This window comes from Artibeus jamaicensis, unplaced genomic scaffold (assembly GCF_021234435.1).
Source record: "Artibeus jamaicensis isolate MK-2021 breed Jamaican fruit bat unplaced genomic scaffold, CSHL_Jam_final contig_60, whole genome shotgun sequence".
Classification (NCBI taxonomy): Eukaryota; Metazoa; Chordata; class Mammalia; order Chiroptera; family Phyllostomidae; genus Artibeus; species Artibeus jamaicensis.
In genome coordinates this window covers 10543042-10560283 of record NW_026521900.1, presented here as the reverse complement: position 1 = coordinate 10560283, position 17242 = coordinate 10543042, and the positions used below count along the sequence as shown (strand labels likewise).

The window sequence follows — 17242 nt, the reverse complement described above, 5'->3', positions numbered from 1 at the left end:
GGAGTAGGGTTGCAGAGCTCAGTGAAAAAGGCGAAAGAATTAAGAGAAAAACTTACAGATACAGACAAGAGCATGGTGATTACCAGAGGGAAAGGGGGTGGGAGAGGCAGGAAAGGTTAAAGGGGAAATATATAGTGATAGAAGGAGACTTGGGATGGTGAACACAATACAATATACAGATGATGGATTATGGAATTGTATACCTGAAACATATAATTTTATTAACCAATGTCACTCCAATAAATTAAATAAAAAGAAAAAAAGAGGAGATTCTTGAGGTCAGTAGAAACTAATTGATTTTTCTCATGGAAAATTAATATCCAGGTTGTTAGGGGCTTCACAGCTGCCTGCTCAGATATCAGGTATACATTGTAGAGCCCACACTGGGCAGAATGACATTTCCATGGGCAATGATCCTATTGAAAGATCTGCAAAAGACATTCTTTTTTTTTTTAAAGACATTCTTAAAATGAGGCCAACTCAACTCAGAAGCCCTAATACAGTAAGAAACTTTCATTCTTAAAAACAGGTATGTTTTCCCAAAGGAAATGGATGAATGGATTAAACAATGAGCTACAAAGAAATTCAACTCTACTATGGGAATTCCCTAACAATAAAATTCCTATTTCAGGGTCTTCATATGCTTGGTTGTTATTGTGTCATCAACAAAATCCACTAAGTGAGAGAGGGATTTTAAAGGCATTAGACTCTCACTACACCTACCAAAAAGTGAACTTATTCCAAACATATTAAAGAGATGTACTATTTGTCAGCAGAATTCTTTACAGGCCTCTCCCAAGGTAAGCACCAGAAGTTTTCCCCAACCAACTTTACCAGGACCTGGTGGCAGTTGGATTTTATAGAATCAATGCTTGCAGAATGTAAGTTTTGTCTAATCTGGTGTGTATGAAGTTGGGATGGCTTGAAGTTTTTCTCTTTTCAAAAAGTTGATTCTCAGGTAATGGTAAAGGTTCTCTTAATACACATAATTTTTATTTTGAGGATACTAGAGCACATGGAGTCCAACAGAAGAAGTCAATTTATTTCCACTGCTGTTCAGGATAGAAAGAAAGGAATTTTCCTTGCTGCCAAAAAGAAAAAGACCTCCTTTCCTTTCTTAGAGCATTTCCTAGAGAATACTGGTATTTGTAAATCATTCCTCTGCCTTTAATCAATTCCTTTAATATATATTAAAAGGCTAAATAAACATTTTGTCAGCATTATGACCCAGGAATTTTTTCTTAAAGGTCTGGAAGCCATCTCTTGGAAACACAAACATCAAGGACAATAAAGCCCCTATCTACCTGCTACCTCGGGAGCTTAGGCTGGGTGCCTGTCTCCAAGCTGTAACTACTTGCTTGTCATAGAGACAAGAGAAGTTTGATTTTGCTTTTGGATAAAGCCAATTAACTAGCACAGATGGCTACTCCAAATACCAGGTGAACCTACGGTGAATTATGAAAGACTGCTGAGAAAACAATACTGTCAAATCCTCTTGCACGAGGACAAGTTATCATTTATCCTGAGAACATGCATGTGATGGACTGTATTTGCTCAGCTACACAAAAGGATAAGATTCCTGTCTTTGCAATCTCCTTAGCCAATTGTTTGTGATGTGCATTGCAGTCTGGTTTAATGCTTATTTAATAACAAAACAGGCTTCTTTCTATTCTACATTTGTGGAGAGGATTTCCTGGATTTGCAGGAAAGTTTAATTTTTTTCCCTTAACATGCAACCAAGCTACTCTAGCTACAGTTTTCTTTTTCTCTGAGTAATGAAGTCTTTAATTACTGACTCAGGAGTCTCATGACTTCTGTCGACATACTTGGAACTGTGGCAAGCCCACTTATAGCTCCCAAGTAGGGTAAAATCTCATACCTTTCCCAGTTCTTGACACCAAGAACTAAGCCCAAGCTGCATTCATGTGTCAAAGCCTTCAATACACATTTATAGTGCTGTTCCAGGAGTAATGAGAGTCCTTTGGTGTTTCATACCAGTGAGTGGGTCAGGCTTTAGGGTGACAACCTCTATCCTCTGCTGTCCAAACTTTTCACTATCTAGATGAAGTCCTCTTGATCAGCCAGTCAGAACCCTCAGTCTCAATGGCTCTTCCTGTGATATTATCAAGCCTTTGCCATCAGAGATGGCTGGTAAACCCTGACAAAATTCAGGGGCTAGATGACCAAATAAAGTGCCTGGGAACTCTGGGTGAGTTCACAATGCTCTGTCTTCCTTGCAGTCAAGGAAAAACTTCTATCTCATTGAACCCCATAGCAAAAAGGAAGCCCAGCACCATATTGAACTCTGTAGGTATGGGAGACTGTATGTGCCTCACCTGGGCATTCTACTTGATCCTAAACTGCAAACCAGTGTCCTTTGAATGGGACACAAACTAACAAGCAGTGCAGGATGCTGTCCAGCAAGCTGTAGCATTCTTGGCTTCCTACATCCAGGGTCTGAAAAGCCTAAATGGCCCTGTTGAGCTACCAGTCTGTGTAACTGATGACTTTACCTATTGAAGTCCTAGCAAAGGGAGTTAGCCTTTTTTCAGAATAGCCCCTTGGGGTTTTTACCTTGTCATCTTTACACAGCTACCACCTTACTCCTTATGAAAAGCAGCTATTAGCTTGCCACTGGGCCTTTGTCAAAAGTGAACACCTGAGCCATGATGGCCTTGCACCTTTCTAGCCTGAGAGTTTCATTTTGGAGTAGGTCGATTCAGACTCAATGACTAACAAGGTGGGAAGGGCCCAACAAGCTTAATTTGTCAAAAAGAAAGAGTATATTCAAGACCACAACTGTCCTGGTTCCAGCAGCGTCCTAGCTTTACATAAAAATGGGATAGCTCTCCCCTTGGGGAAAAATTTATTGCCCACTCTGCCAACCAGACCAAGGATGCTAAGCTTAATGGGGCCCTCAATTCACAGAGACTCCCCTAATGCCTGGACTTGATCCACTAATGGTTTGGCTAAGCTGGACACTAATGGGCAATGGACCCTAATGGGCTAATGACTGTTTCACCTCAGCAGAAATAAGAATGGATGTGAGCACTCCAGTCAGAAGGCAGAACTGAAGGCTATTCTCATAACTCTAGACAATATTCCCTTTTATATTTATTTATTCTTGAGCTATTGTTAATGTCCAGCTGTTCAGGCTCCCACTTGGAAGACTGTACATTGAGAGCTTGAACAGCCCTCTTTGATATCACAGACTGTGGAAACAAATCACAGCTACTAATTAAATGGTCTCAATCACCCATGTAGATGCCCATGGTAAGGGTCCATTCTTTGATGACAGTGACTGGAATCAAGCTGCTGATTGAGCCTTCACTGACCATATTGCCACTGCTTTCTGCATCCATCATCACATTGGACACAGCAATGCACCCATCATAACAGACTGGGCACAAGTGACAATACTGCATTTCTGATACAGAAGCTGCCACTGTATACCAAATTTATGACTCCTTCCAAAAGATGACTTGTTGTGATGAGGAAGGGCACATAGCACAAAGTGTGGCCCCACCTGCTCCTGGCCAACTGACTGCATCATACCTCAAGCCTTCTCTCAAGAGTTTTCACTGATGTTGCATCACTGTTGACACTTTTTCAGGTCAAAATGTTTCTGTTTCTGTCTGCTTAGCCCACTTCAGCCACACAATTGTGGCCCTTAGAATTAACCTGTGTCAGGTTTTCAGCTTTCCAGACTATTTACAGCCTAAAAATGGAACATCTTTTATTGCAAAAGCCACGTAACAATGGGCTGATAGTTAAGGTGGACTATCCACACTCCCTAACACTCACTGGCATCTGATATTGTTGACCACTGGAATGGCCTCCTCAAAAGGAAACTCAAGCCCTGGCCACTGTGGCTCAGTTGGTTAGAGCATCGTCCCATAACCAAAAGGTTGTGGATTCGATTCCCAGTTAGGGCACATACCTAGTTTGCAGGTTTGATCTGGTCCAAGTGTGTATGATCCTTGGTATGGGTGTGAAAGGGAGGCAACCAATCAATGATTCTCTCTCCCTCTTCCTCTCTCTCTAAAAACAATGGAAAAAATGTCCTCAGGTGAGAATTTTCAAAAAAAAAAAAAAAAAAAAGAAAAACCCCAAAGGATTTCAGACTATACCTCCCTCACTTCCTACTGCTCCATATATGCTCTCTAGTAAAGCAGTTTAGTCCATGAATGTGGCTGTCCCCACAGGTGATTCATCTCCTTTCAGCTGCTCACTAGGAATGATCAGGGATAATTTGGGTTCCTGTCTTGAACATTCTTGGGTATAATCAGTCTTCTTCCTTTTACCTAACAGCAACCCCAGATTAACCCTACAGGTGGCAAACCAGCTCGAAGAGAGGGCGCTTAAGAGATTTAAATTTAATTCTGATTCAGTCACCTGGATTCTCTGGTTGGATTGACACTGTCCTATATCATAATGTAAAGTACACTGCTTACTGTGTTCCTCTTCAGTGAACCACATGGGCCAAAGGGTAGAACATAGCAGATCTCTGTAAATTTATAAATATGCCGGTGTTTCTGTTGCATCTGAGTGACTGTAATGAAAGGTCAGGAAATTAGAAGGAGATGAGTGGGGGAAGTGGATTTATAGCTACTAGAATGAACCATAATGATTTAGTGTCAGTAGAGGGTGAGCAACCACACAGAAACTGAAGAAGAAACACCTTACACCCCAGGAAGTACAGGAAAGGGAGGGGTATTAATAATCTTTGTCTTTCAGAACCACCCTTTGAGCATTCCTCACAAAGGAAAAGGCCTTGGTACATCTCCCCCAACTGCTGCAAGTGCCTTAAATTTACCTGTCAGGTCTGCCAATATCTGCAACCACAATGTTATCACCATTCCACTTAAGCTTGCTTAGAGGTCTATCAGAAACAGCAGGGAGGGCCCCAGCTCCTGCATCACACACATACAAAACACCTGTCAATACCTCCAAATGTCTCCTCTCCTTGAACCACTTCCCCTGGCTGTTGCTCATTCCGTGTGACAGAAGAATGCCATGCAGCTGGTAGCATGGATATACAGGACAGGTAGGAATGAACACCTTTAGGCTGTCTCTCCAATAACAAGAACTAGACTCGACTTTTCAAACAGAACTGAGGACCCTTGACAATGTTGAACTTCACCTGAGCCCTGAAAACAGTGACAGTTAAGAAATCCCCTCACCCTTTTATGCTCTTAGAAATGACTTACCACAAATAACACCTTTCTCCTTATAACTTAGACAAGATTTGCTGTCCACTCTTTCTCATGAACTCCCACAAGACTTCCAGGGTTTACCTGTGACAAGGCCAAACACAGACCTTTCTCCTTTTATCAAACTTGCTCAAAGGCCAGACACAGACCCTCCAACTCCCCACTGTCTCAGGAATAATTAACTGAGATTAAAAGTCTATTCCCCTTAAACTAGCTAGAAACAGAGATAAACATTTTCTTTTCAGCTGACAGAGACTTCCTCTGAATGCAGAAACAGTTACACCTGTAAATCTCCCTGCCACAACTTGTCTAATCCTCATTATGAAAGTAAAAGACAATCACCCTGATGAGATGCTCTGATCTTCAGGTGTGGGGTGCTCTCTTGATTACAGTAGCTTGAATAAAATCAATTTCCTTTCTTGTTCCCTTTTGTCTTTAACAGTAAGAGACTATCAGTTGGCTGAGAGGCCACAGTGGAGTCATTTTCAACCTGTTTCCTGACATCTGGAGGCCCTACTTAGGGGGTCCCACCAACTGTAAACAGTACTTTCTTCTGGGGACACCCTGGCATTATACTTCTTGTGCAGAATCTAGCATTAACTTGCCTTCCTCCCCAAAATATGATGATTTGCACCTTAAGGGTGGTCACATGTGACCTGCAAGTGTTCAAGGTGGTGACCGGTGGTTCAGGTAGCCCTTAAATGATTCTGGGGATCTCTCCAAAAGGAGGCTACCTACTTGGTTGCTACTAAGAGTTCCCTAGAAGGGTAACTAGCTTGTTACTTATGTATACCTCGAGGGCAGTTATTCTCAAGATAGGAATCATCCAATTAGACAAAGTAGTAGGACATTTGTCCCTGATTTTATCTGAGGTGATCAACATACTATCTTGGCCCTGGAAGGCATTCTGGCTCAAGCCCAGCTGACTGTCCAGTGTTGTTCCGGAAGCTGAACTTTCCCCTTTGGGCCAAGGCAGAATCTGCGTAATTGCTAATACATCCTGCTGTACCTGGAGTAGTGTCTCACGCCAAGCAGAAAGGTCAATATAGAAACTTAGGTAGAAAGTCACCTGGCTTTGTAAGGTAAACCTTGATGACTTTAAAGGATTTGTTACCTGACTGAATCCAGAACCCTAGATGTCGTGGTTGAGCAAAATACTGCAGACTGGCCCTTATTCTGCCATTTGGAGTCCTGTTGATTAATTAAGTGTTGCATAAGACAAATTGAACAATTTTTGCCCTCACCTCTGTCAGTCATATCAATCAGAATGGCTGACAGAGTAATATACTCAAGGGAAAATTTGCAGAAGGCAAGACAATGAAGGGTAGATATTGTTGGGAGACAATTCTCCACAGGTCTAGTAACACTACAGTGAGCATTTATGCATGTCCGGCACATCAGCCAAGGATTTCTGTTGGCATTTTCCTAGGGGAATTGTTTCCTCATATGATCTACATATGCTTTGATGAAGAAGGCTAAGATGTTTCCCAAAGAGACTATGTCAATTACACTCCTACCAGCTACATATGAGCTACTGATATGAGCTAATATATCAGCAGCTAGATGTGCTAATATGAGCCTATGAGCAGCTGACATGGCTTCTCATTCTTGCTACCACTCGTCATCATCGGTTGTCTTAATTTTAGCCATTCTTGTGGGAGTGTAGTGGTATTGCATCGTGGTTTATATTTTGCATTTCCCTGATCACTAATGAAGTTGGACACCATCTCCAGTGTTTGTGAGCGATTTGGTATCTTCTTTTGTTATGGACCTGTTCAAATAAGGCCTCTGACTGCTGTGTAGCCTGCTTTTCCTTACTGTATTATTGTTCTTGATATATTCTGCCTAGTGCCCTGGCTGGTGTAGCTCAGTGGATTGAGCACGGGCCTGCGAACCAGACAGTCGCGGTTCGATTCCCAGTCAGGGCACATGCCTGGGTTGCAGGCCAGTTCCCTGCAGGCCAGTTCCCAGCAGGGGACGCATGAAAGGCAACCATACATTGATGTTTCTCTCCCTCTCTCCTTCCCTTCCCCTCTAAAGATAAATAAATAAAATCTTAAAAAAAATAAAACTATATTCTGCCTATAAGTAATCTATTCTCTATCTCTTCTACTCTATGGCTTATAATTTTTCTTTTAATGGAAGTGATTATCATAAATGTCAGGATAGTAATTATTTTGGGAGTAGGGGGATTCTAAAATGCTGACTGTGGACGCTTTCTAGACTGACAGAATGAAAAATCACCGAGCTGTAAATGTTATGTCACAATAAAACCATTTTGTAAAAAATAAGCTTAATCTATGACCCATTAACTTCACCCCTACATATATAGTTAAGAGAGGTATATACACATGTACATGAGAAGAAATGAACAAAAAGTTTGTGTTCACTGAAACATTGTTTATAATTCACCAAAATGCTTACAATTAACAAAAACTGATAAAATGTGTTTATTAGGCCACCTTTTGTGAAGTGAAGAGGACAAAGTAAGAATGTGTTCTCAACTGCTTTTATTTGCATAAAGAAACCCTAATCATGCAGAGAAAACTAACCTGGTTATATGTATTAGATATAGGTGAGCAGATAGGAGAAAGATGGGTAACAGAATTTAAACTATGTGGATTTTTATATTTTAATTTTTTAATGTAGTTTCAATTCTGAGATATGTCTATATTGTTACTCAAAAAGTTAAATTAAAAAATTATTACTAATATATTTTTTAAGATTTTATTTATTCATCTTTAGAGCGGAAGAGAAGGAGAGAAATATCAGTGTGTGGTTGCCTCTCATGCGTCCCCTGCTGGAAACTGACCTGCAACCCAGGCATGTGCCCTGACTGGGAATTGAACCGCGATACTCTGGTTCACAGGCCTGCACTCAATCCACTGAGCTACACCAGCCAGGTATTACTAATATTTTAGAGCGATAAGATACATGCATCAAACAAAAACAGCATGCTATTAAAAGTGAATATTCTGAAAATAAAAAGAGCTTTATATATTTTATATTTTATTTAAAATAAATATGTATTGAAAATAAAAAGAGCTTTATATATTTTATATTTTATTTAAAATAAATATGTATTGAAAATAAAAAGAGCTTTATAAACTTTATATATTTTATTTAAAATAAAAATGTATAACAGCATTAATGAGAAACACAAAAGAAGATCTGGAAAATAAAGTTTTATTAAAAAATTACTGGAAAGGACAGTGAAAGAGAAAGAAATGAAAATAAGTACAACAAATACTAAGGGGAGGCTCAACAATCATAAGAACAGTGTGATCCCACTGCTGGGACTATACCTTAAGAATCCGGAATCACCAATTCAAAAGAACCTATGCACCCAATGTTCATAGCAGTGCTATTTATAATAGCCAAGAGCTGAAAACAGCCTAAGTGCCCCTCAGTAAATGAGTGGATCCAAAAACTGTGTTATATTTACACAATGGAATACTATGCAGCAGAAAGAAAGAAGGAGCTCCTACCCTTTGCAACAGCAAGGATGAAACTGGAGAGCATTGTGCTGAGTGAAGTAAGCCAGGTGGTGAAAGACAAATACCATATGATCTCACCTATAAGTGGAACCTAATCAACAAAACAAACAAATAAGCAAAATAGAACCAGAGACTTGGAAATAAAGAACAAATGGACAGAAACCATTTGGAGAGGGAGATGGATGAGGGGGATCAGGGGGGAAAGAAAGGGAAAGAGCAAGCAAAAGCAAAAGAATATGAATAGAGGACTTATGGACAAGGGCAATAGGGGGACTGACTGCAGTAGTGGGGAAGGGTGGGGTAGGGATGAGCAATGGAGAAAAAGGAAGGACAACTGTAAATGAACAACATTAAGTAAAAAATAAATAAAAATGCTAAAAAAGAAAAAAAGAAAAGCAGAGAAAATGTATGTGTGGATACAAAAGGACTAGACTGGAAACAGCCTTTTAAAATTCTGTACAAAAAAGATTCCAACCTACAACTCTATATCCACTTGAAAAGATAAATTTAGTGTCAGAGTTAAATAAATTTAATACCAAGGTATTTATGACTTTTTATTTCTATAATTATATACATAAAATATATTTTTGCATGACATTTTCAGACATGCAAAGTTTCGTAAAATCCACCTGTCATGTACCCATTTTCAAGGACAGACTAGAGGATGTGCTCCCACAAAATGAGGGGGGTAAACCAAGAAAGAGGAAGATAGTGGATCCAGTAAAGAAGGAAGGAAAACATAGGATCCCAAGGAAAGGGGGTGTATGATAAGACAGAGGTGAAAAGGATTTCCTGGGGGATGGCAAAGGGAAGAGACCAAGATAATAGTTGTGCATTAAGCTGGGAGAACAACCAGATCAGCCTTCAACAAGTCAACAAGTTCCAGGAAAGATTTCTTCAAAGAGAAGACATTGATGCACAGATTTGAGAACAGGCCCACCTACTACTAGCTGTGTGAACTTGGGCTAGTAGTTAGTTTTTTTATCTACCATGTTTGTATATACAGAGAGATTTAAACAACTAGGAATAATGTGGACTTGAATTATTGATATGTATATAATAAAGCAAAGGAATGACTAAAACCAGAAAACTTAATTGCATGGAAAAGATATAATTGTGTAGAAATAGTAACCACAGAATGGATACCAAATGACTCAACTATACACACTAACGGTAATAAACATTGTCAGTGCATCTGATGAAAACAATGATATTTATAGGCAAATGTGTATGTGAGTGGGGGTGTATAAAAAGGCTAAATCTCTACCTCCTATCATGGAAAGTCAATAGATAATGTCCAAAATTAATATTAAAGTCTGTTAAAAAATTAAGAGTGCTTCCCTCTAGGAAGCTGGAATCTGAGAGAAACAAAGCAGGGAAGACTAATTTTTTTAAAATTTATTTATCTCTAGAGGGAAAGGGAAAGAGAGAAGGAGAGAACTATCAATGTATGGTTGCCTCTTATGGGTCCCCTCCTGGGAACTGTCTGTCCTGCAACCCAGGCATGTGCCCTGACTGGGAATCGAACCACGATCCTTTGGTTCGTAGGCCCGTACTCAATCCACTGAGCTACACCAGCAAGGGCAGGGAAGACTCATTTTTAATAAAAAATTTTTAAAGATTTTTTTGTTTATTTATTTTTACACAGACAGGAAGGGAGGGGGAAACAGAGGGAGAGAAACATCAATGTGGTTGCTTCTCCTGTGCCCCCTACTGGGGACCTGGCCCACAACCCAGGCATGTGCCCTGACTGGGAATCGACCCAGTGACCCTTTGGTTTGCAGGTCAGCGCTCAATCCACTGAGCCACACCAGCCAGGGTGGGAGAAGTCACTTTTAAAGAAGACTTAAAGAACTACTTGACCTTTTACTATTTGTAAATAAAACTAAAAACTAATTTTAAATTACAAAGTGGGAAAAATACTCACAAAAATATATGACAAGGATAATGGGTTATTAACCTTAATTTTAAAAACTCTTTAAAATAAGTAAATAAATAAGTAAGCAATGGACAAGAGAAAGAAATTCACACAAGGGAAATAAATTACCAATAAATATCCTGATTATGCTGCCTCATTTTTAAACACTGTACATATGAGACACTATTTTCTGAGTGAATTTCTGCCCCTGGGCACCTCTTCCTTCTTACCTCACAGGAGTTGTCTCTTCCTCCTGCAGTCAGGGCCAACGACCACTGGGGAGAACTCTGGTTGGCTGGCATCTTTACTCTGGGCCTCAGCCCTCAGGCTCTCTTGCTGACAACTCAGCTTTTCCAAGAAGCCTGAGGTCAGGCAGGGTCAGTGGACTCAACCACAGCTGCTGGGGCTGGAAGGCAGATGCAGACTTCACTATGGGGTCTGGACCAGGGGCTCCAGACTCCAAGAAACCTGGAAGACAGTGTCCACATGGTCAATCGTTCAGCATTCACCCCACACACGGTACATGGAGGCATCAAAGTACAGTTCATGGCACTGGATGCTGTGGGGTAAACACTGTTTGGTCAATACCTATTCTAGTTATTCATCAAAACGGAATATGAGTGAGACCATAGATTTAGACTAAAATTAATAAAGGCTTAAATTCCAGCTTTGTCAAATTTTAGTTATGAAAATATGAATTTTTTTCAAAATGAGTGAAAACTATTTACTCCAAGGAATTGTGAAAATTATATGAGATGATGTTTGTAAGGCACATAGCACCAGACCAGACCAGCTCAAGTAAACTTTTAATTCATATTACCAAGTATTGTTATTATGAGGAATTACATAATGAACAGAAGCAGGTACCTCATTTAATTTCACAAAAATCCTGTCATCTACGTATAGCTATAATTATTGTTTCATTTTGTGCCTACAGAAACAAGTTTAGTGATGTTAAGTAAAATCCAGTCTACCTGGCTTCAAAATTCACATTCTCCATACTATACCACACAGTACTTGTTATATAGGTGGTAGACTCAAAATAAATGTGGTTCTGTTTAATAGATGTTGAAAACACAACAATGATTTGGAATAAAAATGTTAACTAAAGTTTCTTAAACTACAAGAGACATGTCACAAGGAAAATACTAATAGCCTGGGAAATACTAATAAAAATATATTTTATTGATTATGCCATTACAGTTGTCCCATTTTCTCCCCTTCATTCCCCTCCACCCTGCACACCCCTCCCCTACCATCCCCCCTTTAGTTCATGAACACGTGTCTCAAGTTCTTTAGATTCTATATTTCCCATACTATTCTTGCCCTCCCCTCTATCTATTTTCTACCTACCATCTACGCTACTTATTCTCTGTACCTTCTCCCCCCTTCTCCTTCTCCCACTCCCCTGTTGCTATCCTTCCATGTGATCTCCATTTGTATGGTTCCACTCCTGATCTAGCTGTACTCTTCGTTTGGTTTTCTAAAACTGTCCAATTTTAATATCCAAAGGTAAAATTGTTTCTCCTGTTGAAGGAGGAGAGGGTGTCTCCATGTCTAACAGAGGCACTACAGATTTAGTCATTCTTTTTAGGAAAGGGAAAATATGCACATAAACTCAAAGAGGAACTTCATTAAGACAACAGAAATAAGAGATGAGATGAAGAGAAAACAAAGAAGTAAAATAAGTAAGGAGTAAAATAAAATAAACATAGGATTGTGGAGGGTGGTACAAGAGGACTAAATGGTAATGGAAAAATACAATAACGACTAAATAGTAACTGCTGGAGACTTCTGCCAAGATGGAGGCATAGGTGGAAGCACTGCGCCTTCTCACACAACCAAGTTTAAAAACAACAGTTTTAGCAACATAAACGCAGCCAAACCACAGAAAATTGAACTACACGGAAGTCTGACAACAATGAACCCTTCAGCCAAACCGGTAAGAGGGGCAGAGCCAGCAGCAGAGCAGGGTCGGGCAGGAAAGATCCACTGGACCAACTGGAGTGCGAGTTCCAGGTGTGCCAGCAGCCGTGGGTAGATCCCAGGTGTAGAGAAGCGGGTGGACCCACTCAGGGCCGATCTCGGTCACACATTCGTGCGCAGATAAACTAGTGAAGGAGCTAGTGGTGGTGAGATGGACCGCGCAGGCCCCAGTGGTGGGAAACGGCAGAGGGAACCGCCATTGTCCCTCTCTGACCCCGCCCCCACATACAGCGTCAAAAACCAGTGACCTGGGTGGCCCTACCCTGGTGAACACCTAAGGCTCCACTCCTCACATGTAACAGGCACAAACAGATCAAAACATGGCTCAAGAAAAACTCAGAGCCCCAGAGCTGATAAATCTAAGCAATGAAGAAATAGCCAAACTTTCATATGCACAGTTCAAAACACTGGTGACCAGGATGCTCACAGAACTGGTTGATTTTAGTCACAAATTACAGGAACATATGAAAGCTAAACTAATTGAAATGAAGGGAAATAGACAGGAAACCAATAGTAATGGAAAGGAAACTGGGACTCAAATCAAAGGAGTGGACCAGAAGGAGGAAAAAAATGACCAAACAGAAAAGGATGAAGAAACAAGAATTCAAAAAAATGAGGAGAGGCTTAGGAACCTCCTGGGCATCTTTAAACATTCCAACATCCGAATTATAGGGGTACCAGAAGGAAAAGACAGCCACAAGTGGAAAACTTATTTGAACAAATAATAAAGGAGAACTTCACCAATCTGGCAAAGGAAAGAGACTTCCAGGAAATCCAGAAAGCTCAGAGAGTCCCAAAGAAGTTGGACCCAAGGAGGAACACACCAAGGCACATCAGAATTACATTACCCAAGATTAAAATGAAGGAGAGAATCCTAGAAGCAGCAAGAGATAAGGGGACTGTCATCTACAAAGGAGTTCCCATCAGACTGTCAGCTGATTTCTCAAAAGAGACCTTACAGGCAAGAAGGGGCTGGAAAGAAGTATTCCAAGTCATGAAATCCAAAGACCTACATGCAAGATTGCTCTATCCAGCAAAGCTTTCATTTAGAATGGAAGGGCAGATAAAGTGCTTCTCAGATAAGATCAAATTCAAGGAGTTCATCATCACTAAGCCCTTATTATATGAAATGTTTAAGGGACTTACCTAAGAAAAAGAAGATAAAAAAGATGAACAGTGAAGGACAGCAAACTCACAGTTATTAAGAACCACACCTAAAACAAAAGCAAACTAAGAGGACAGCTAGATCAGGAGCAGAACCATAGAAATGAAGATCACATGGAGGGTTAGCAACAGGGGAGGGGGAGTGGGAGAAGGAGAAGGGGGGAGAAGGTACAGAAAAAAGTAGCATAGGTGGTAGGTAGAAAATAGATAGGGGGAGGGCAAGAATAGTATGGGAAATATAGAATCTAAAGAACTTGAGACACGTGGTCATAAACTAAAGGGGGTATGGTTGGGGAGCAGGTGTACAGAGTGGAGGGGAATGAAGGGGGGAAAAAGAACAACTAATGGCATAACTAATAAAATATATTTAAAAAGATTAAATAAAAATAAAATAAAAGGCATGCACAAGTTAAAAATTTAAAATATGAAGGCAATGTTGTATCAAAGAAAGAGATAATATGCTTTCTTTTCTTATGCCCATGGAACTTGTACAAAATTCCATCAAATAACTTGTCCACAAAGAAAATCTGGCAGATGTTTTAATGTTGGGAATTAAGAAAAATGCAATCAAAATAAAAAATTTCCATTCATATCCATTAAAATAGCATAAATAAGAGCAGGGAGAGGGATAACGGGAAAGAAGGTGAAGGGTCAACTCAAGTAACATGTATAAAGGACCCATGAACAAAGACAATGGGAAATAGGATTGAATGTGGGAGGTAGGGGTAGGTAGGGCAGGGGAGGGGAATGGGGGGGAATGGGGACAACTATAATTGAACAACAGAAATAAAAAAATTTAATGAAAGAAATGAATAGCAAAACTAAGGGAAAAAAGACAGTAACTAGTGTTGGTAAGGTATGCATAAACTGGAGCTCTCCTACATTGCTGTTAGAATTTTAAAATAATGCAGCCATTTTGAAAAACATTTTGGCAAAACATTACCCACAGAGTCACCATATGATCCAGCAGTTCCACTCCAAGGTACCTACCTAAGAAAAATGAAAACACATGTCTACTCAAAAACTTGTACACAAATATTTACAGCACTATTATTCATAGTCAAAAATAGAAACCACCTTAAATGTCCATCAACTGTTGAATCAATGAACAGGTGTGGTATACGTATACAATAAAATATTATTTGGCAAGAAAAAGTACTGTTACATGCTGCAACTTGAATGACCCTTGAAATCATTATCTTATGTGAAAGATCCTAGTCACAGAAGACCATGTATTTTGTTACTATATTTATGTGAAATGCCTAAAATGGGTAAATACTAATGTGTATAGGTTGAAAGTATTCTAAAGATAGTGTTGATGAGTGCACAATTCTTTTTTTAAAAGTATATCTTACTGATTATGCTATTACAGTTGTCCCACTATTTCTCTCTTCTTTATTCTCTCCCATTTGCACACACCCTTCCACCCTCATTCCCCACTTAGTTCATGTCCTTGAATTGTACATATAAGTTCTTTGCCTTCTGCATTTCTACTATTCTTAACCCCCTCTGTCTATTTTGTACCTACCATTTCTGCTTCTTATTCCCTGTACCTTTCCCCCTATTGTCCCCGCTCCCCACTGATAACCCTCCATGTGATCTCCATTTCTGTGGTTCTATTCCTGTTCTAGTTGTTTCCTTAGTTTGTTTTTATTTTAGGTGTGGTTGTTAGTAATTGTGAGTTTCCTGTTATTTTACTGTTCATAGTTCTGATCTTGTTTTTCTAAGATAAGTCCCTTCAACATTTCGTATAATAAGGACTTGGTGGTGATGAACTCCTTTAACTTGACCTTATCTTGGAAACACTGTATCTGCCCTTTCATTCTAAGTGATGACTTTGCCAGATACAGTAATTTTTAATGTACATCCTTCCCTTTCATGACTCTGAATACTTCTTTCCAGCCATTTCTTGCTGGCAAGGGTTCTTTTGAGAGATCAGCTGACAGTCTTACGCGAATTCCTTTGTAGGTAACTGTCTCCTTTTCTCTTGCTACTTTTAAGATTTTTCTCCTTATCTTTAATCTTGGGTAATGTAATTATGATGTGCTTTGGTGTATGCTTCTTTGGGTCTAACTTCTTTGGGACTCTCTGAGCTTCCTGGACTTCCTGGAAGTCTATTTCCTTTGCCAGATTAGGGAAGTTCTCCTTCATTATTTTTCAAATAGTTTTTCAATTTCTTGCTCTTCCTGTTCTCCTTCTGGCACTCCTATGATTTGGATGCTGGATCAATTCTCAGCTTTTTGGCTAAGATCAAGTGTAGTATCTGTTCTTATCAGATTTGGATGCTGGAATGTTTGAAGTTGTCTCAGAGGTTCGTAAGCCTCTCCTCATTTTTTTGAATTCTTGTTTCTTCATTCTGTTCTGGTTGAATGTTTATTTCTTCCTTCTGTTCCAAATCCTTGATTTGAGCCCCAGTTTCCTTCCCTTCACTGTTGGTCCCATGTATATTTTTTTAAAATATTTTATTTATTTATTTTTAGAGAGAGGGGAAGGGAGGGAGAAAGAGAAGGAGAGAAACATCAGTGTGTGGATGCCTCTCACATGGACCCCACTGGGGACCTGGCCTGCATTGCAACCCAGGCATGTGCCCTGATTGGGAATCGAACCGGCAACCCTTTGGTTCAAAGCCCGCGCTCAGTCCACTGAGCTACAGAAGCCAGGGCCTTTATTATATTTTTCTTTATTCACTTTGCATAACCTTCACTTTTTCCTCTATTTTGCAACCATACTCAACCATTTTTATGAGGATCCTGATTACCAATGTTTTGAACTCTGCATCAGACAGGTTGGGTATCTCTTCATCACTTAGTCGTATTTTTGGAGATTTGATCTGTTCTCTCATTTGGGCCATATTTCTTTGTCATGGAGCACCTGTAGGTTGTAAGAGGCAGAGCCTTAGGTATTCGCCAGGGTGTGGCAACCCACTTGGTTGCACTGTGGTGCTGTATGTGGGGGAGGGGTCAGAGAGGGAACAATGCTGCCTGCTTGGCTCTTGCCCAGCTTTCAGTTACTTCCCCTGCTACCCAGAAGCAAATTGGGCCCTAGTGGTGCTTATTCCTGGGTGTGTGGGCTTGTGTATATTCTAGGACCCTATGGGTCACTCCAATGAACTCTCCTTTGAAGCTGGAAGTTCCTGCCAAAAGCGCAACCCCCACAAGACTTTTTTACAGCCAGAGGTTTTGAGGCTTTATTTCTCCATGCTGGAACCCGGGGTTGTGCCATCTATCTTGCTCCCCAGCTGTTCCTTCTGGTTTATCTGCATGTAAACATCAGACTGCCAGTTCCGCCAGCCACTCCCTTGTTGCTTGTCCTCTCCAGTCCAGCGGCCCATTTCCACCCCTCCTATTACTCTGAATGAATGTTTCTTCTTAAACTTCTTGGTTGTCGGACTTTCATATAGTTCAATTTTCTGCCAGTTCTGGTTTTTTTTTTTGGTATTTAAATGTGTTGTTGCCCTTTTTTTG

General features: G+C 40.1%; 1 protein-coding gene and 1 pseudogene across 3 annotated transcripts in view; one reads left to right on the top strand and one right to left on the bottom strand.

Moving 5' to 3' along the window:
* ZNF81 (zinc finger protein 81) overlaps positions 1-17242 on the bottom strand; it is a 60846-nt gene that overhangs the window by 38206 nt on the left and 5398 nt on the right. Inside the window, exons 2-3 of one of the 3 annotated variants that reach the window (XM_053670587.1) lie at positions 16537-16649; positions 10859-11096 (exon numbers count right to left, since the gene is read on the bottom strand). In XM_053670587.1, coding sequence (XP_053526562.1) covers positions 10859-10930 — 72 coding nt within the window. In that variant the 5' untranslated portion in view covers positions 10931-11096; positions 16537-16649. Of the gene's footprint in view, positions 1-10858; positions 11097-14721; positions 14769-16536; positions 16650-17242 lie in introns of all 3 variants that reach the window. The other 2 variants (XM_037159895.2, XM_037159903.2) reach the window with 2 other exon arrangements.
* Positions 16003-16123, top strand: LOC119060479 (uncharacterized; annotated as a pseudogene).